This window comes from Festucalex cinctus, chromosome 13 (assembly GCF_051991245.1).
Source record: "Festucalex cinctus isolate MCC-2025b chromosome 13, RoL_Fcin_1.0, whole genome shotgun sequence".
Lineage (NCBI taxonomy): Eukaryota > Metazoa > Chordata > Actinopteri > Syngnathiformes > Syngnathidae > Festucalex > Festucalex cinctus.
In genome coordinates, this window is record NC_135423.1 from 3,548,087 (window position 1) to 3,567,080 (window position 18,994).

An 18,994-nucleotide genomic window follows, 5' to 3' on the forward strand; every position below is an offset into this window, starting at 1 on the left:
AATGAGCATCAAAGAAAGCGGACCGTACCGAGCTGGCAATCATTTTCTGGGTAACTATTATGAGAGAAGCTGAATCCTGATTTTCATTTTTGGGATATTTATTAAAGCTTTTACTCCCCCGATTTGTATAAACAAAAAAAAAAAACAGATATAAAAACAGACAAACATTTTGGAGAGTTTTAGCCAGTCTTTGGCATTCTTTGGTGCTTTTTAGCAGCCTGTCTGATCCATTTCCCAAAATAGGTCAGCTCCAACATGCGGGCCTCCCTTACAGAAGGCGGGTCCAGATCGTTGGCATAGCGCAGGTCCAGGTGATGCGCGCCATCTGGAATCATGATGGACACGAGAGACTCGGACACATTTTGCGTCACCCCGCCGGAAGACCACGGGTCCAGACCTCCGTTACTGGGACACAACAAGGATTAAGACTTTAGGACAGGGCCAGTTGTAGTCAGGATTTAGTACAAACTTGACTTGTCTTGAGTTTTAATTACTTCACTGCCATTGACGGCTATAGACGTCAAAGATCCATTTGAAATGGGCTGGCAGTGAGTGAGTTGAAATGCCACGTCCTATACTGTCCTATACTGTAACATGTAAATAACTGTTCAACAAAATGGATTCTTCTTCTTGGCTTACCTGAAGATGATGTTGCTGTGCGAAGCGATGTCTTTCCCGCCGAAAACCACGCCCGCCCAGTCGGCTCGCGGCCTGACGCCGAACATGGCGTGGCACTCGTCCGAGAAGGCCTCAAAGTTCCACTCGGCGGGCTCAAACATGTCCCGGACTCCGTCGGTGCACATGGGCATCACCATCTCGGTGCAGGCCTGAAGGAGTTAACATGTCGTTGGATTCAAAACAACGATCCATGGGCCTACTTGTAAGTCAAGGTACAACATTTCCCGTTATAAGCGCCTCTCTGCGCCGTGACAAAATGGACGCCCCTCACCTGGTAGTCCCAGCCGAGTATGCCGAGGCTGCCGGTGGCCGTCTCGGAGGTGTTGAGGCACGAGGCGCTTCCCGTGTAGTTGTAGTAGACCTTGGCCGCTTGGGACACGCCGTGAAGGATCTGCTTGTCCGACGCGGACGAATCCATGGCCAGATACTTGCACGCCACCTGGGGAACGCAAACACATTGATGCGACTTGAGTTTTCGGCCGCAGTCATGATTGAGCCTGCTGTTGATGAATTATTAGTTGACAGTAGCTTTAATTTGGTGTTTCGTAAACAGGTTGGACTTGAGTTTGAGGGATTCGTTGTGGAATGCTGAAAGCATCCCACATATGTTGTTCGGATTTTTATTCTCCTCACTTTTTTTTTTGCCGAAAAACAACTCCCACATAATACTTCGGATTTATACCGTTCAAATTTCAACTTGCTTCAAAAATTCACGCACTCCGGGATATACATCTTGAACTTGATGTTCAATTAATTGTTGTTTTTTTTTACTTAGCAAGGCTTGGTCCCTATCCACTCACCGTTGTTTTCTTTACAAAACTGGGTTGTGTGTTTTGTTTTGTTTTTTTCTCCTCCGGATTGACCTCAAGGCCTCATGTTTCACCCCCACCCCCTGACGTGCCACTCAGCAGGTATTATCTACTTTCCCTACGGCTCCGTGTCTCCACAAGGAAGGCTAAACGGTCATCGGGAGGTTCCTCTAATGTATGCGACCCCTATGGGCGGTGTAAGCGCTTTAGGCTGAGCTTTTTTTTTTTTTTTTTAAATGACAAAGCTAATGTGATTATGTGAGCCAGTGTGAGAGAAGGGCCTATTGAGGGCTTAGAGATGTTGGCAGAGATGAATGTATAAAGCTAATCCTGGCTGAAAAGTAAGGAGAAGATGACCCCTCCCGCCCCCGCTTTCCGCTGCTCTTTTTTTGTTTTGTTTTGTTTTTTTTTTTGTTTTTTTTCTTCCACGGTGTAAATCTCCGCTTGGACGTGTCCTCGGCCGTCCTCATCTATCGACCACCGTCAAGTCCTCGCACAAAAGTAACAACACTCACAGGGTTACAAAAACAACAAGGCTCAGTTTTCTTTTCTTTTTTTGTCAACTGGGAAACGGTAACAAAAAAATACTCACTCACCAAACCTCGCATATTTGCAATTCAGCCTTCATAATTGGGATGTAACGATATCCAAACATCACGATACGATATTATCACGACATAAAGGTCATGATACAATAATTATCACAATATTGTGGGGGGGTTGGCGATATTTAAAGATCGCAATATTGTAAAAAAAAAATAAAAAAATAAAAAACTCATACTAAAAAAAGCACAATATTGTGCTTTTGTACATAACCGCAATGCATATAAACAACCTACAATCTCTAATAAAGATATTGAGGCACTTACTTGCTAATGCAAGCACACATTGATCGCTTCACAAACAAATTAGGTTCCCCTTCATCTGAAAATTAGCATAGATTTTAAACATAGAAGGCCAAAACATCCCTAATGAAAATTAAATTGCACTAATAAAATAGCCACAAGAGGGTGCTAGAACTACACAAATGGAAATCAACCTGACTTATTTAACAGATGCGTTCCTTTTAAATATTGTGAACATGTGGCTTCAAACTATATTTATTGCCAAAATTACAAATCTGGTGGCATAAAGCTCACAACACAATGCCACAGACAGGCTAACAAAATTAGCATTGATGTTGCTGAGTTAAAACCTTTTTCAGCATTGGATAGTTGCAACACAATACAGAACAGAACAATACTTACTTATATACGAATAACCTACACTTAACAAGTATTTTTAAAGATTACACTTTAAGTCCAAGGATGGATGGAAACCAAAGAGCTTTTTTTTTTTCTTTTTTTTTTTTTGCATTCTAATCGGGTCGGGGTGCGAAAGCCAACGTGCAGCCCCTCCTCTTGTTCCGACATGGCTGCCATAAATCCCGGCGAATTTCACATGCAAATCAGGCGCCGGCGCGTTTTATGTGACAAAAGCGTTTACAGGCCGCCATAGAGCAAGGCTGCTAAACAACAAGAAGGCATTTGGATGCCTCCTTGCAAAAACGCACACACAGCAGCAACATCAACACTTGTGTTCACAATCGTAGCACTGTGTACAAAACAATAAGGGGGGGGGGGGGACTACATTCTTATAATTTACACTGCAATACATTAACACTATGGTAGCACACAACAATACAGTATGCGCACACCTAAACTACTTTGCATACACAGTACTATGCTACACTATATACACATTGTAATTTCCTGAGAATAACACTTTTTTTTTTTTTTTTTTTAATTTCCAAAATGGAGGTGGGTATTCTACAAAAGGTGTAAGGAAAACGTGACGTTTGTCTTGCGCGAGTACCTGGATGGGCCAGCGAGGCAGCGGCTGCAGAAAGTCGGCCTTGTAGGGGTAGTCCACCATGGCCAGGTTGACCCACGTCTCCTGCAGCCAACTCTTGAAGATCAACACGTCCTTGTCGCTCTTCAGCGGCGCGCACAAGCCGAACTCCGCAGACAGCCAGTCCAGACCAGACGCTGCGCACCAGAAGATGGTTCATTCCATGATCTCGTAATATGAACATGCAGTCATTTTGTACGGAAGCGTATTGCATTCGCTTGGGGAAAAAAAAAAATCTATTTCTCTGACAAATTTTTTGGAGAGCTTTTTTTTTGTTTTGTTTTTTTGAGTATATTTTTCATTTTTCTGTTTTTCTGAAAAACAGAAGTTAGTGATCTGTTTGTTTGTTTTTTTATTTTTTTTTTCAGTCTTTTTGAATAATTGGTTTTCCGTGTTTTTCTGAATAATTTTTATTATATTATATAATATTTTTTAGTAGAGAAAAAAAAAATCAATAAAACAGAAAAAAAAATATTCCAAAAAAACCCAAAAAAAAACGGAACCCCCCCCCCAAAAAAAAAAAAATTAGTCAGAAAAACAGGATTTTTTTTTTTTCAAGTGAATGCAATATGCTTCCGTAATTTTGTATTTCTTCTTATTTTATTCCTTTATCTTTAATAATTGGTTAATTGATTTATTGTAGAGCTGCAACTAAAAATTATTGATTATTTTGTTAACTAATCGCATTTTTTTCATCCCTTTGTTCTAAAACGGGACATTATTTCAAATTGAAAACACACATATATTGATTATGATTCATTTATGGTTTTGTATAAAACATGCTAGACAAAAAATGTTGATCATCGTTTTTTCGTTTTTTAAAAATAAATTAATATGTTTGTAAATGTTTCATTTTGACTAGCTATAATCGATCTGCCTTCATGGAGGACTACGTAAATAGGACAATATTTATTGAAATTGTCAGTATTTGGACACTTATAAATTAAACAAGGTATCAAAAATGATTAATCAATTATCAAAATAATGATTGAATGATATGCTATTTAATGGTTGATTAATCATTTCTCCTCTAATTGATTTTAAATACTAAAAAAATACCAGTAAAATAAAAACAGTTTCATATCCAATCAAAAATGTTGTATTTACAATTTAATGAATTATAATTTAAATGGAATTTTTTTACTTTTTTTTTTTTTTGTCTTTATTGTCTCATCTACGATGGCCCATGTGTCTTACCAGTGGCGGAGAGGTTATTGATGGCCCTCCACGACGCTCGGATATTTTTGTCGCAGTTGGGTCCGCTTTTGGCAAAGTCCTGCGTGACAACCTTGTAGAAGTCTCCGCATGGCACCATACCTGAGAACTGCCATATCGGCGCAGAAGATGCCAGAGCGCTGGGAGGAAACAAAATCAACCGCGATGACTGATTTGGAGCCATTTTGAATCAATCCAGCTTGCCGATCTTACCCGACAACAACGTTGGGGTATTTCATCCTGAACCAGGCGGCCAGCATCCCCCCGTAAGAGCCCCCGATGGCGATGACCGGGCTGTGCTGGGCTCCGGCTCTGCTCAGCTTCACGTTCTGAATCAAGACGGCAAAATCCGCCAGGGCCTGCTCTGCCGTCAGGTAGTTTAGGTGTTTGCTGTCCTGTAGACAAAAAGAGTAGGGATGTAACAATAACAGCGATATCGTGATATTGCGATATTAAAACTGCCACAATATATCGTCGGTGTCATGTTACAATATTAACTCATTTGCTCCCATTAACGTGTAAATACGTTTTTTTTTTAATGTTTTAAGTGTCCCTAAGACGCATTTATACGTTTGTTTGTTTTGTTATGTTTATGCTAAAGCATACAGAAGGCTTTGATGCAGCCTCTCAACTGCAAAGAACATTTGCAGAAATGGTAGTTATTACACAAACGGCCAGCAGGTGGCAGCAGAGCAAAGGAGATCAACCAGGGCCTTCTAGAATAAAAGCTCAAATTACTTACAATTTTAAATAGATTTGTGAAAACTGATGAAACTTAGTGTTTTAATGAGCATATTCACATACGCTATAAGAATCCACCCCAAAGGGCATCGAATCTCCATAGTAGCGATGTTCTGCAAAGACCAACATGGCTCCCAGCTGTCCAGCAACATCCCACATGAAGCCCTAAGACGGTCAATCAGGACAGTCAAGTTAAATGAAAACACTCGCTGAAACGGATAAACGACTTGACCGGTCAGCTTACGGTGTTGTTGCAGAACCAGGTGATGTCGCCTTCGTTGCCCGTGTAGAACAAAATGGGACCGCCCGGCGAGCGCCACTGCTTGTCGGCCACAAGGTAGCGCTGTTTGAAAGTACCGTCTTCCACAAAGCCAAAATGATCAATCTGAGGGGAAAATATGTCATGGAACTTTGTTAGAGGATTATTTACAGTGGGGGGTGGGGGGATTAACTAGTCAAATTATTATGGATTATTATAATACATTACGTATAATAGTTTTTGGTTTCTTTTTAAAGCTAAATCTAAAAGAGTGTTTGGTATTGTTTGCTTATTGGTACACTGGCCTTATTTAGCCATTTTTAGCAGTCCTATAATAAATCTGACATTTTCATTATTTTTCCATGTACAATTAGTACCTTTTAAAAACACATTTTGCAACTTGCTGTTGACTGAAAATGACATCACAAGGGCTCATGTAACCAATCAGAGCTCAGCTTGTGAATGTCACATGACCAGACCTAGAAAACAGGTGAGCTGTGATTGGTTAACTGAGCCCTTGTGATGTCATTTTCAGTCGACAGCATGTTGCAAAATGTGTTTTTAAAAAGGTACTAATTGTACGTGAAAAAAATGAAAGTATCAAATTAATTATAGACAAAATATTATCTTTTTATTGCTATAATGGGCTAAATAAGTGAAGTATCTCTTTACTCTAAATAATTTTTAGTTTACTGTCACAATAATCGGCAAAGATTGAATCGAGCCAACTGGACTCGTTTTGTTGAATTTGTGTGTTTTTTTTGTTGTTTTTTTTCTTGTTTTACAAAAATGTTCAAAAATGACATAGGCTAGCTAGGTGAGAAGCTGAAAACGAATTTTTGCACAATTCCTCTAAAATTGAAGACCACTTGCACTCTTGTCATGATGAATCCAACTTATAAATTCATTATTTCAACTGACTGTATATGACACACAGGTGTCAAACATCCCGAACGCTTCCAGAATAAATGTTCTTATTTTGTCCCCAACCACCGTCCTCCGTCCCTGCGTGGATACAAAAGGAGGCAGTAACTTTACCAGGCAATGACAGCAGAAAGATTCAAAGCATCCATTCAGCTTCAGCTTGGCAGCGTGTGGGCGTCGCTGAAGAGCGACTGAAAACAAGGACGAGAAAAGAAAAAAAAAAGAAACTTTGGCAGGGCGGCATGCTCCCGTGGGGTCATGTGCAGTGTAATTGTGTGAACAAAGCATTTAAATGTGGATGTGTGTCCTTTAAAAGGTCACTTTTTTTCTTTTCTTTTTTGCTTTTGCTGTGTTGATTTATCAAATGATGTCCTTTACTCTGATTATTGTCTTTTAAAAAGGTCACATACTTTCATATTTGCTGTATTTGTGTTGTTTGAACGCAACCATTTTCCCTTGGTTTTGTTGTACTAAATTAAAAAGAAATATCTAGAAGATATATTTCAGCCTCAGCATATTGGAGGTGTTTACTTTGGCCTTTATTGGGGGGGTCAGAATCTTTATACAACTGCAAAAATCTGTCAGTAGTTGACAAGTCCACACATTTTTTTAGATGCCTCAAGGTGGTGGCAAAGTACAACTTTTGGCAGGATGAAGCTCCTCACCCCAACATAGTTCTTTGGGAGTTGGCGCAAAGCTGCCACCAGATGGCGACAAGTCAATATTATTGACAATTTTGCCAATGCCAAACAGCAAAAACTGGCACCGTTTGACTGGAGAGCTGTTTTTGATTGATATCTCTAGTAGGAATGTGATGATATATCGATATCGCGACAAATCGTGATACGTCTACGCAAGTATCGCGATATTTGTAGTTCATATACAGCCACTATAACGGCTCCATTGTTCATGGCTTATTGAGCAATTACTTGGCGGGCCACGAGGGGGAGCGCCTCATAAGAGTGGTGGAGAAATGGATACAAGTCTCATCAGCTTAGTTTTTAATTATTATTATTATAGTTTATTTTTATTTATTCGTTCATTTATATTTTTATATATTATATTCTTTATTTATATTATATTTATATTATAATATTATGAATTTATTATTATTATTATTATTATTATTATTATTATTATTATATGATTAGTTTTATCGTAGATTATCGTGGATTTATTACCTCAGCAATATATTGATAATCGCGGTATTGTCATATCGTGAGATAATCGTTATTGTGAGTCTTGTATCGCATCGTATCAAGAGGTAGCCAGAGGTTCTTCCCACCCCGATTCTCTAGTAGAAATCTGCCAAAAAAATATGGCTGCTTCAAACAAAAGAGCTGACTTCCTATCAATTTTTATTTATTTTTTTTTTTTTCTCGTGTGTCCTGTTACGATAGACACGTCCAACCAATTTCAGGTTATCTGATAAAAATGCTGTAGAGTCAATCCCCAAATCCCCCTAACTTTATAACATGAGTGAGTTGTATATGTGACCCCATATACATTTCTTAACCAGGATATAAACGACTGCAAAAGCGGCGAGATTTCCCGAGAAGCAGTGCCACCATGTGGGCATTGTGGGAATTACTGTTTTGCTGACATCCGTCCATTTGCCGTAAAAAGAGGATTTCCCGTTTGAGATGAGCGCGATGACTTTGTGACCTGCTGTCACGCAGGACCGCGTGGGAAGAAGAAGGCAGCGGCGTGACCGCTTTGACCCTTTCGTGGCTCGTGCCAATGGAAAATACATCGGGGGTGTCGGGGCGTGAGGACAAGACAATATGCATCAGGCGGGATGGAGGAAGCGCTCTTAATGTTCGCACGGATGAGGAAGGATTGCTGAGGGTGGGCGGAGCAGGTGCATTCGCTAATCTCAGATGCAGATTTCCTGCGAAGGCTCGCTTAAACCTATCAAAATTTAGTAACATAAAATGTGTGGGGAACATAATACAGAATAGTAATGTCATACAAACATTTGTTTTTTGTTTTTTTAACGCTACATGAGCTAGCAGTCAGGGCCTAAATGAAGATCACTCAACTCCCCCCCCGGGGAAACTTTTAGGCAGCAAGCCAGAGGCAACAACTACACGCTGATTGTGTTTTCTTCACTACAGGAAGTAGTGAAGGGAAACACTTTATTGTGTGTGTGTGTGTAGACAACACATGTGCAACCTCAACAATATAAAATTGCATTGGGAAAGTGCTACAGTGAGAGGAAGACCAAATACAATGGGAGGCTCCTAAAATTCTAAACGTTGCTGCGTATAACGTTAGTTGTTCAAAGAACTAGACAAAGTGAAATTTCTGCAGAAATTCCGTGGGAATGCTAAAAGCTGAATGCTAATAAAAGTATTTCCCAAACGAGATTTAAACCAACGCCAGGCAATTATTTAACATGTGAGCCAACTTGGCTTGTTGAAAATCACGGCTCATGGCCTATTTATATCTACAAGTGTTATCTGAAAGTATCCATTCATTGATTGAAAAATGGAACTAATGATATCCAATGGAAAAATGCAAATAAAATAAAATTCATGCAATAGCGCCACCTACGCATGCAGTACCTGCCATTCATTTAGATCAGGGGTGGCAAACTGTGGTCCTCGAGGGCCGGAGTCCTGCAGGTTTTATAGATTTCCCAACTCGAAGTGCAGCTGATTCCAATTAACAGGCTCGTTATCAGGATTCTGCAGAGCTTGCTGATGAGCTGATCATGAATCAGCTGTGTTGAAGAAGGGAAATATCCAAAACCAGCAGGAATGCGGCCCTCGAGGACCGGATCTCGCCACTCCTGATTTAGATGGAAAAGTGGAAGTAAGATAGTTGGTATACACGTAATCACTTAGCATAATTGCCATGGACACATTTGCAATGTACAGTCAGAGGTGGGATTCGAACCTGTGACCTGCTGGTTAGTGGACCATGCATTTTAGCAAGTGCATGAATGGGGAAAAGTTGACTTTTAACATTAAATTGTGAGAATACTGTACGTACTGTGAAATCAGACGATATATTCCCAAGATGGCGTGAATTTTTGAAGCTGAAATTTGAACGGTGTAAATTGGAAGTATTATGTGGGAGTTATTACACGGCAAAAAAAAAGTGTGGAGAATAAAAAGCCGAATAACATAAACATTCCCACAATAATTCTATGAGCCTCTCTGTTATACATTTGCAAGTCACATGGCAATGTCTTCAGGAAACTTGGACTATGCTCTACCCTTGTTTACTTTTATCCCAGGAAGACGGTTTGGTCTGTTTTCTTTATACTCTAATCAAACAGGAAATATTCCCTCAACCACAAACATAGTCACAGTCAGTCAAGATTAAAGTATGTCATATTGAATTGTAATCTAATGTATACATTTCCCCAGTGAAAAATAACATGTGTATAATGTATTTGGAGGCAAAAGTAAATATTTGAATGACACAGATGTTACAACAACAACAAAAAAATGTCATCACAGGAAAATCAATTGTACTGCTGTCAGTGTTATGCATTAGAGATCTCAATTAATTGAGCTTGCTGACCACACCTCTCAGCATACTCGCTGAACCTGTTTAAGTAATTGTAGCTATTAATTTCAACCATTATGTTTCAATGTTAACTTTTGGGACCAAGGCACCGTTTTGTTTTGGTTTTTTTAACATTGAAAGTACATGGAAGATTTTGGTGTGCATTGTAAAAAAAAGACTCACCTGGTCAAAATAATAAGTTTATAACTGTATCTTTTATATTTTAGTGTGTTATTTTATAAAAGATATTTAAAATGATCGACTTGCTGTCATTTTTCTCAGGTCAACAATTTCGGACACACTGCTAAAAGGTCAAAGGAAAAAAATAAATAAATAACTCATCCAATCAGAGTGCACTGATGTCATCATCTTGGCTACTCACAGCCAATGAGAGGCACGTGTGAGTGGTACCTGGAGAATGCAGTTATGTTGTGATTACCCAAGCAAGTTATTGTTTATGTGTATTGAAAAATGTTTGATTGTTGCCAAGTTTGTATGTCTTACAGCAAATTAAAAATAAATAAATAATCCTCAGCACTGAACCAAGCCTCATAAAAGAATGGGAAATTTTAGTTGTTACCCTTATGTTTCAATATTACCTTTTCATAAGAAACCTTAGACACTTTAAAACAAAAACATTTAAAGTACAAGGAAGAATTCGGCGCACATTGAGAACGATTCAACTCACCTTCTGGTCAAAGTAAAAAGTTTCATAGCTGACGGGGATCTCAGGGGAGTGAAAGGGTCCTCCATGTCTGGTGAACACTTGTGTTTTAAAGGCGTGCAAAGAACCAACAAACAACAAAAACACGCAGTTGACTGCAGCTCTGTCCAAAAGTGTCTTCCCGGCTCCTAACGTCATCTTTCTTTGCTGCGCTGTCAAGACTCCCGTCGTCAGCACATTTTGGGCAAAGAAGACCGGATGATCCTCTTAAAAGAGGAGGAGGAAGGAGGAAGTGAATCTGTGCTGTCAGCGAGTCAGCAGACATCCGAGTTGTTCTAATTTAAGCAACAATAAATCTCACGGGACCACCTACTCGGCATAAACAACAGCGTTAAGTTCCTATCGGCGTTTTCCAAACACCCATTTCGTTCACATTTCATCATTTGTTAGCGGCCGTCGGCAGAGCACATGGCTAAAGTAAAATCACAGTAACCGCACAGGCTCATGGGAGTTGCAGTTCGTTACGTATCCATATTGTAGGGGTCTCCAAAATCCGGCCCGGGGGCCATTTGAAATGCTTAAACACAAGTTCTTTAAATTCAAAAGGGAAATGAAAAAGTTAAACAAGACAAGATTACACGTTTTTTTTGTTTTTTGTTTTTTTTAAATGTATTTAAACCTCTTAACAACTTACTTCATAGATGTGAGGAAAGCTCTTCTTCACTCCCTTTCTGGAGAAGCTGACCACTTCATGCTCCTTAGACCACCAACAGGTCGCTAGCGGTACAACAAGCGGCCAACATCAGGACAGAATTTCAAGAAATTTTAAAAGTTTTTTCGTCTATCAATTGTAGTTTTTTTTAATTGATCAATTTATTTATTGTATTGTATGTCGTTATTTATTATGTACAGAATTTTGTTAAAGTTTTTTTTTTTTTTTGTTGCTCCAGCAAATCATTAATTATTATTAATAAATAAATAAATAAATGGACCTTTGTGTCAGCTAGATAAGGAAGAGGTGGAAAAAAATTCAAATGTCGATTTAAAATATGAAGCTAATTTTAATAGTTACATAACTTTCATGCTTTCGATATTATTGCATTAAATTATATCTAGGTGTTTTTACTTTATTTCCAATCAATAAACCAATTATTTTTAATACAATAAATAAAAAAGTGATTTTACATTTTAGAAAAATGCCTAAATTAATATGATGAATAAAAAAAAAAGTTTCTTTTAATTTTTTTTGAGGGGCTTGCTAGAGAAACATGAACACCACATTTAGTTGGATTATTTAATATTATACAGAGTACTTTAGCGTATATTTTATACACAGAAACATCCCCGTAGTGTTTTCCTACTGCGTTAAAACAAAATCCAATGGATTAACAATAAGTAACGGCAAATAACAATTAAAAATAAAAAAAATAACGTATAAAAAGCAAAGTGCTAAGTTTATAAAAACAAAACAAAAAAAATTGTAACAGTTTAAAAAAAAAAGAAAAAAAGTGTGCAGTTATCCAGCATGTGTGCGCAATACAGTACGTTACACTTCTGATCAATACATCAGCACTACATGGCAGTTGTGGAGAAAAACATGCTGGGAAGCGCATGAAACACAACCAGACACAAACGACACGACAGGAGGCCATGTTACCAAAAGAAACGTCAAACCAAATATTAGTCCGTTAAAACTTTCAACAGCGCGAGTATGACCAAAAAAAAAAAAAAAAAAGTAAAAATATGGAATAAAATGCTGATTCACGCTGGCTCAAACCAAACCGTAGCAGCAAGTAGGAGGCAAAATATTTCACAGTTTTTGCAAGGGCATATGGAAATCCCTTATCCGTGTACTAGTATGCTCTTTGCTCACTAGTAACACAGTTTAGGGCAACTAGATTAAGTGCAATTTTCTGGAGCAATTGCGTGGGAATGCTGAAAGCTGAACGCTAAGATTCGAATGCATGTGGAATGCTTATGAAGTAAATTGAGAGATAAAATTATGAAATTATAACCTCCTGGTTGGACAATGCGCTTTACCAACTGTGCCACCGAGCAGTATCAGACATCTGGTAATGGGAGTGGAAAGTGATACTTGAAAAAAGTTCAATGTCTGTCCCATTGAAAATGAATGGGGAAAAGTTGATATTAAATGTGAAATTGTGCAAATACTTTAAGTAATGTGGAGTCAGACGATATATACCCTGGGAGGCGTGAATTTTTTGAAGCTAATTGAAATTTGAACAATGTAAATTTGAAGTATGAAGTGGGAGTTTTTACGCGGCGAAAAAAAAAAATCACAATAACATGTGGGAAAGCTTCAGCATTCCCACAATTACCTATTAGTAACCTTTTTTTCTCTCCCCAATACTGTATGACATCTTTGCATACATCTTTGTTACTTGTGACACCAAACTGTGCACCAGGTTGACATTTGTGCTCCACTAGTACAACTAGTGAAGGGCCAGATGTTAACAAGTTTTATGAAGTCAACAATAGGACTAGTACGCTAGATGTTAACAAGAAAAAAATTACATTGTAATTTGTACTATTTAGCCGATATCCTTGATATCCATCTGATCTACTTACTAGTAGTAACAGGAATTGTCTGACGAGTGTGCAGAGATGTCATAAAGTAGTGAGGAAAATGCCATTAACTCATTAGCTCCCAAAAACGTATAAATACGTCACATTTTAAATGTTTTAAGTTGTCCCAAAGACATACTTATACGTTTTTTTATGCCTAGCATAGAGAAGGCTTTGATGCAGTCTCTCTACTGCAGAAAATGGTTGAGTGGCAGCAGAGTATAAGAGATCAACCAGGCCATGTTAAAACAAGCTGATTTCCCCACAGTTCCAAGCAGAATTGTGAAAAACGATGAAACTTAGCTATGTTCTATTGCTAATTGTTGCACAGCAGAAACAGAAAGGAAAATACTTTTTTTTCCCCTGATAAAAGAAGAGACTCTAATCTCTCTTTTGGTATGTTCCATATTTTTATAGCAATAGAACATAATATTTCACGGGCCTTGAAAAATTAGTCAAAATCCAGGAAAACACTTAAGTGAAAATGGTTGGGAGTGAATGAGTTAATAAGTAGTAGTGGTTTTACTAGTGAGGAAAAAAAAAAAAAAAAAAGAGTATACTAGTACATGGTACTCAAGGATAAGGACTAAATGCTGCAAGGGCTTTCCATGTGGACAAGACAATTGTGCAACACATTAAGAAAGTAAGCACATTCTCCAATGTAAAACGGCAACCGAACGCGACCCGGCCGAGCGGTAGTAACACTGCTGGTGAATACCGAGACGTGCGGCGTGATTGGTTGCCACGGCGACGGGAGAGGAGCCCCCCCCACTTCGCCGCGGCGCTAGTTGAGGCTGCAGCAGCTCAGGTAGCTGATGGTCTTGCCCTCGCCGGGCGCGGGCGCCGCGTCGCTGTCGTCCAGCTTGTTGTGCTTGGCCTCGCGGATCAGCCGGCAGGCCAGATCCAGGAACAGCTTCTCCACGTTGTCCGACTCCTTGGCGGAGGTCTCCAGGTACAGCATCCGCTGCGCCTCCGCAAAGTCCTCGGCGCGCTGCCGCGCCACCTCGCGCTTCTCGGACAGGTCGATCTTGTTACCTGGCCGAGGGGATGATGTCAGTTCGACGGATTGGAATCGACATTGCAGGGTGGTAGAATCATCATCATCATCATCATCATCATCATCATCATCATCAATTTGGGAATTGAAACATTATTTTCCCTTTATAACTTTATCGAAGAAAATCGAAGTTTCCGACACTGTGAAAGTACCTTGAATGCACCATTTTGCTTGTGTAGCATTAGCAGCTAGCAAGTGTGTAGCGTATGTTATTCTTGTATCCCTAAGTGTCCTTTTAAGCTGTTTAATGACACCGCAGTTGGAGTTAAAACTAAATACACAGCGTTAAGAATTGCATCCACTGTATATTTAAATACAAAAGAAATGCTTCATTTTTAAAACATCACTAGCCTAGAGCTAACAGGAAGTTGGCAAATGCTAACAGGAAGTTAGCATCGACTTTGGGAGTGTTTTTCCTTCAAATAACGAATATCCACACACAAATGTTGTGGGAACTCATACCCACAGATTAGATAACACTACGCAAAGGCACAAATTCTTCCCAATGTGTTATTTTAATAGAATTCAATCGCAACTTTCTTCTGTACTCACTTTAATGGATGCCACGGCACCACACTGCCTCCAAGTGGGCAAAATGCACCGGAACAGTCCGTATTTGTTGTTGTTGTTGTTGTTTTTTTCAATTGCTATTATTTTAGCTTATTCTATTCTTATTTAACTTTCTTATTGTAAGTTATATTATGTTATAAAAATTCAAGGATGCAAACGTCCCAAGGATTTTTTTGTTTTGTTTTTTGTTTTTTTGTTTTAACACACATTTCAACAGGACATGGCACAAAATACAATCCCAGAGGTCCGAGGTTAACCCAAGTAAGTCCCAAGACTTGTGAAAAAAACACAAGATAAAAATATATAAAAGAAAAGGTCAATGCTTTGCAGCAGTTGTAAACAAGTAAGAATCTTTTTATTATTGACACATAAATCTCTACAATAACCTTGTATACTTTATTATTTTTTTTATATGAACTTGTCATTCAAAGCAGACAATCTTAACCTTTGCGGCACCCATTGAAAAGGAATTGGGGAAGGGCTTAATTTTATGCATTATATATGTAGATATATATTTTAAATAATCAGTAATCAGCATTTTTTTCGGCCAATAATCTGCTTCGGCATCGGTCTAAAAAAAAAAAAAAAAAAAAAATGCATATCGGTTCGGGCCCTAATTGAAACGGCGCATTTTGGACGTAAAACGCCACTCACCGACTAACACAGTGACCACCTGGTTGTTGGCGTACTGCTCGATCTCCCGCAGCCACTCGGGAAGGCACCGGAAGGAGTCCTCGCAGGTGATGTCGTAGGTGAGAATGAGGGCGTTGGCACTGCGGTAATAACTCTGAGTGATGGAGCGGAACCTCTCCTGGCCCGCAGTGTCCCATATCTGCAGCTTCACCTTCTGCCCCTTAATCTCCACCGTCTTAATCATGAAATCCACACCGATGGTTGCCCCCTGACCGGGTGGGAAAAGGCCCTGGAAGAAGCAGAAAAAAAAAAAAAAAGTCAGGTGGGCTCCCTCTAGTGGTGTGCAAATGAATTACTGCCGAATCACTTCAGTTTACTTGCACTTAAAAATGTGGAATTTTCTTGTGGAAATACATATTAATAACTGTGAAAGAATCAATGACATCACCAACCTGAGTGAAGCGGCGTACGAGGCATGTCTTCCCAACTCCGGCGTTCCCGATCAGAACGATTTTGAACAGGTAGTCATAATCCTCCATACTCATGCTCAACTAGAGAAACAAACAAAATAGAATTAGCATCACTGCGACATTCAGACGTAAGGCGAAAAATATGGTGGAATGGAATGAATACAAAACTTTTGATTTTATGAACATAAACGAACAAACTAATTTTACATGTATAGAGTGAAATTGGACAAAAATAAAGTCCTAATGTTAGGAAGAAAAGTCACGACTTGGCCAAAAAAGGTAGTAATATGATAATATGTATAATACTGAATCGTAATTTTACACAAATAAAGTGACAATGTAAAAATACTCAAAGGCATATATTGTTTATCCTCTTGGAAAAGACGAGCTACATGCACAGTTCGTATTATACCAACCCCAAACATGTCTAATATAAAAATTAATTTTGCTTCCGTGCCAACTTGTACTGTCACCATCTTTGTGCATTAATCTGCAATAATTTGCAGCTTTTCACGGCAGGGCTCAGTTGCAGTCCCACTGTAATTCTTTGGCACCAAGACACCACAAGATGGGGACAAAGTAACACTTTATTGTTTTTGGCCCGAGCACAAAAACGGCAAATAAATGACTTTGCCAATGCCAAAGCCAGAATCAGTACTGTACTGAGGTACGAGCTTGGAAAGGAAAGAATTAAGCTAGTAAGTCAAAGTACTGCTGCATGATTTCAATAATGGAACAATTATGCTGCAGGTTGTACCCTGTATACATGAACAAAACATCCTGAAGAAAATGATGATGATGATTATTATTATTACTATTAAAACTAACCACACACAGCAGTTTTGTACTTTTCTTTCTTTTTCCCCCCCGCGTCATTGTTAACCAGCCCTTTGAGCCACTATTTCTCCGTTCGCTCAACCTAAAGACGCGGGTAATTGTGTCAAATCTGGACGGTCAGCATCTTTATTGACGTTTCCGCGAGGGAGGACAGCTAACGAGCAGCTAGTAGCTACCCAGTGAAGCCATTTTGGCTCCAGCCAGGCCATCTTGGCTCTTTTCCTTTGTGGAGATGAAGCCCGGTGGAGGATAAAGACAAGACTGACACTTACCTCGGTAAGAACAAACAGGGGATGGCCCCGCTTTTGATGGCTAATCGCGATGCATAGGTCACCTCATCAAGCGGCCACACACACACACGCACGGCACGGTACGAAAACGGCACGGCTGGCTGGGGAGTTTTGGAGCACAACTCCTGTGTGCGTGTATCCTCCTTCTTCTGATGGAGGAGGAGGAGGAGGAGGGAGACTGCAATTCAATGACGTCTTCGCCTAACGGAACACTGCACTGCAAACTCATCTGCTTTCTTGTTCTTAAATAAATACATTAATAATAATAATGATAATAATAATAATAATAATAATAATAATAATAATAATAATAATAATAATAATAATAATAACAAAACCACGTGATTCATTAAATAAAATGAAGTTTAAAAAATTAAAAGTCATTTGATTCTGCATTATCCGGCTTCTTAAAATCATGCATTTCACTAAAAATATTACCATTACTGTTAATTACATATGTTCACATGCTGACAAATAAGATTCATAAAAAATAAAATGCAATATTAAAATGAAGAAATAAAACTCATTTGGTTCTTCAACATAAAAAAACAAGATTAACAGGACTTAAAAAAAACAAAAACAACCTTTTTATGTTTCTTAAAAATACAAATTAAACTCCTTATCCGTCTAGAAAAACTATATTAGAATAGTTCCAGACATTTATTTTAATTATACAAAAAAAAAGGCTGCTTTAAATATATTTTCAAAACTGTCATTAGTTTAGTTTATTGATATAATCGTATAATTGTGTTCATATAGGTATTTGTTTTAACATACAAAAAAACAACATATACAGTACTGTATTGTACCTTCTTGTTTTGTCCACTCATCAAAGGAGGATCATCTGTTCATTCGCATTGTTTCCGGCCGGACATTTCGTCCGAGTGTAACTGACGTCACAACCTCGACTTCCTCCAGAAGGCGGAAGCTTAATGGACGGTGTCTGCTAATCACTGAGGTCAAGGCGATACAGGAGGACGTCTTTTGGATTTTGTGATCCATGGGCTTCATTCCGGACGAGGGCAAGGGGCTCCCCCCGCCCGGCATCGTCAACCGAAACTCGTTGTGGCTGGCCGGCGTGGGCTGGTTCTCCGCCATGCTCCAAAACGCCATTCTTCACCGCCCGCCGCTAAAGTCAGGTTAGCACTCTTAGCATGCACCAACTTACTTGAATGGACCCAATAATGGAATTAATATTATTTAATAGGTGTGTTATTTAAACTAATTTATTTTTAAGAAGGCGATTTTTATATTTTCGCCTATGGTTTTCGTGTCAACTTATTTCTATATATTGAAGAACAAAACTACAAATTTGAATGTATTGTCAGGAGTTCATCGACAGGTCCTGCTGGCATCAATCGGCTGGTTTATCGGCTACCACGTGACTAAATATGAAAAGTATGTGTACGCCAAACTGGACCGAGACATGAACGAGTACATGAAACTGCACCCCGAGGACTTTGCACCCAAGGGTGAGCTCAATTGTTTTTGTTTTGTTTTATTACTCATTCCACACTTTCAAATACAAAACAATGAATACTAAGCTCAACAAGTGGACAAAGCTTCTGTTGGTTCTCATTAGATTTCAATAGCTTTGGTAGCCATTAATACAGTATGTGTGACTATGAACTGACTTAATATATTTTTAATAAAGGGAAAAAAACTGATGTTTGGTAGTAGGTGATATGCAAGTAATGAGCATATTCGTTTGTTTGTTTTTCCCCCACCAGAAAAGAAGACCTTTGCTGAAATTGTGGAGCCGTTCTATCCTGCACGCTAAGCTATCATGTCACATCTCTTCTGTCCAATATTCTTCTTTGTCATTTAGTAAAAGTAACTACAACATATTCCA

The 18,994-nt window shown here is 38.9% G+C and overlaps 3 protein-coding genes across 3 annotated transcripts; 1 reads left to right on the forward strand and 2 right to left on the reverse strand.

The window, feature by feature from the left end:
* Positions 1–80: 80 nt before the first annotated feature.
* prcp (prolylcarboxypeptidase (angiotensinase C)) lies at positions 81–11,195 on the reverse strand. The gene is made up of 9 exons (XM_077542054.1): positions 10,724–11,195; positions 5,578–5,718; positions 5,397–5,498; positions 4,806–4,987; positions 4,575–4,732; positions 3,342–3,514; positions 950–1,117; positions 640–827; positions 81–405 (listed from the first exon to the last, which is right to left on the reverse strand). The coding sequence occupies exons 1-9, from the start codon at positions 10,895–10,897 to the stop codon at positions 180–182; spliced, it is 1,512 nt and encodes a 503-aa protein (XP_077398180.1). The 5' UTR covers positions 10,898–11,195; the 3' UTR covers positions 81–179.
* A 784-nt stretch (positions 11,196–11,979) lies between these two features.
* Positions 11,980–18,508, reverse strand: rab30 (RAB30, member RAS oncogene family). Its single transcript, XM_077540603.1, has 5 exons — positions 17,952–18,508; positions 17,125–17,291; positions 15,998–16,096; positions 15,567–15,834; positions 11,980–14,320 (listed from the first exon to the last, which is right to left on the reverse strand). The coding sequence occupies exons 3-5, from the start codon at positions 16,088–16,090 to the stop codon at positions 14,070–14,072; spliced, it is 612 nt and encodes a 203-aa protein (XP_077396729.1). The 5' UTR covers positions 16,091–16,096; positions 17,125–17,291; positions 17,952–18,508; the 3' UTR covers positions 11,980–14,069.
* ndufc2 (NADH:ubiquinone oxidoreductase subunit C2) lies at positions 17,997–18,989 on the forward strand. Its single transcript, XM_077540605.1, has 3 exons — positions 17,997–18,281; positions 18,471–18,614; positions 18,873–18,989. Exons 1-3 carry the CDS (start codon positions 18,143–18,145, stop codon positions 18,920–18,922), a joined length of 333 nt encoding a protein of 110 aa, XP_077396731.1. The 5' UTR covers positions 17,997–18,142; the 3' UTR covers positions 18,923–18,989.
* Positions 18,990–18,994: the final 5 nt, after the last annotated feature.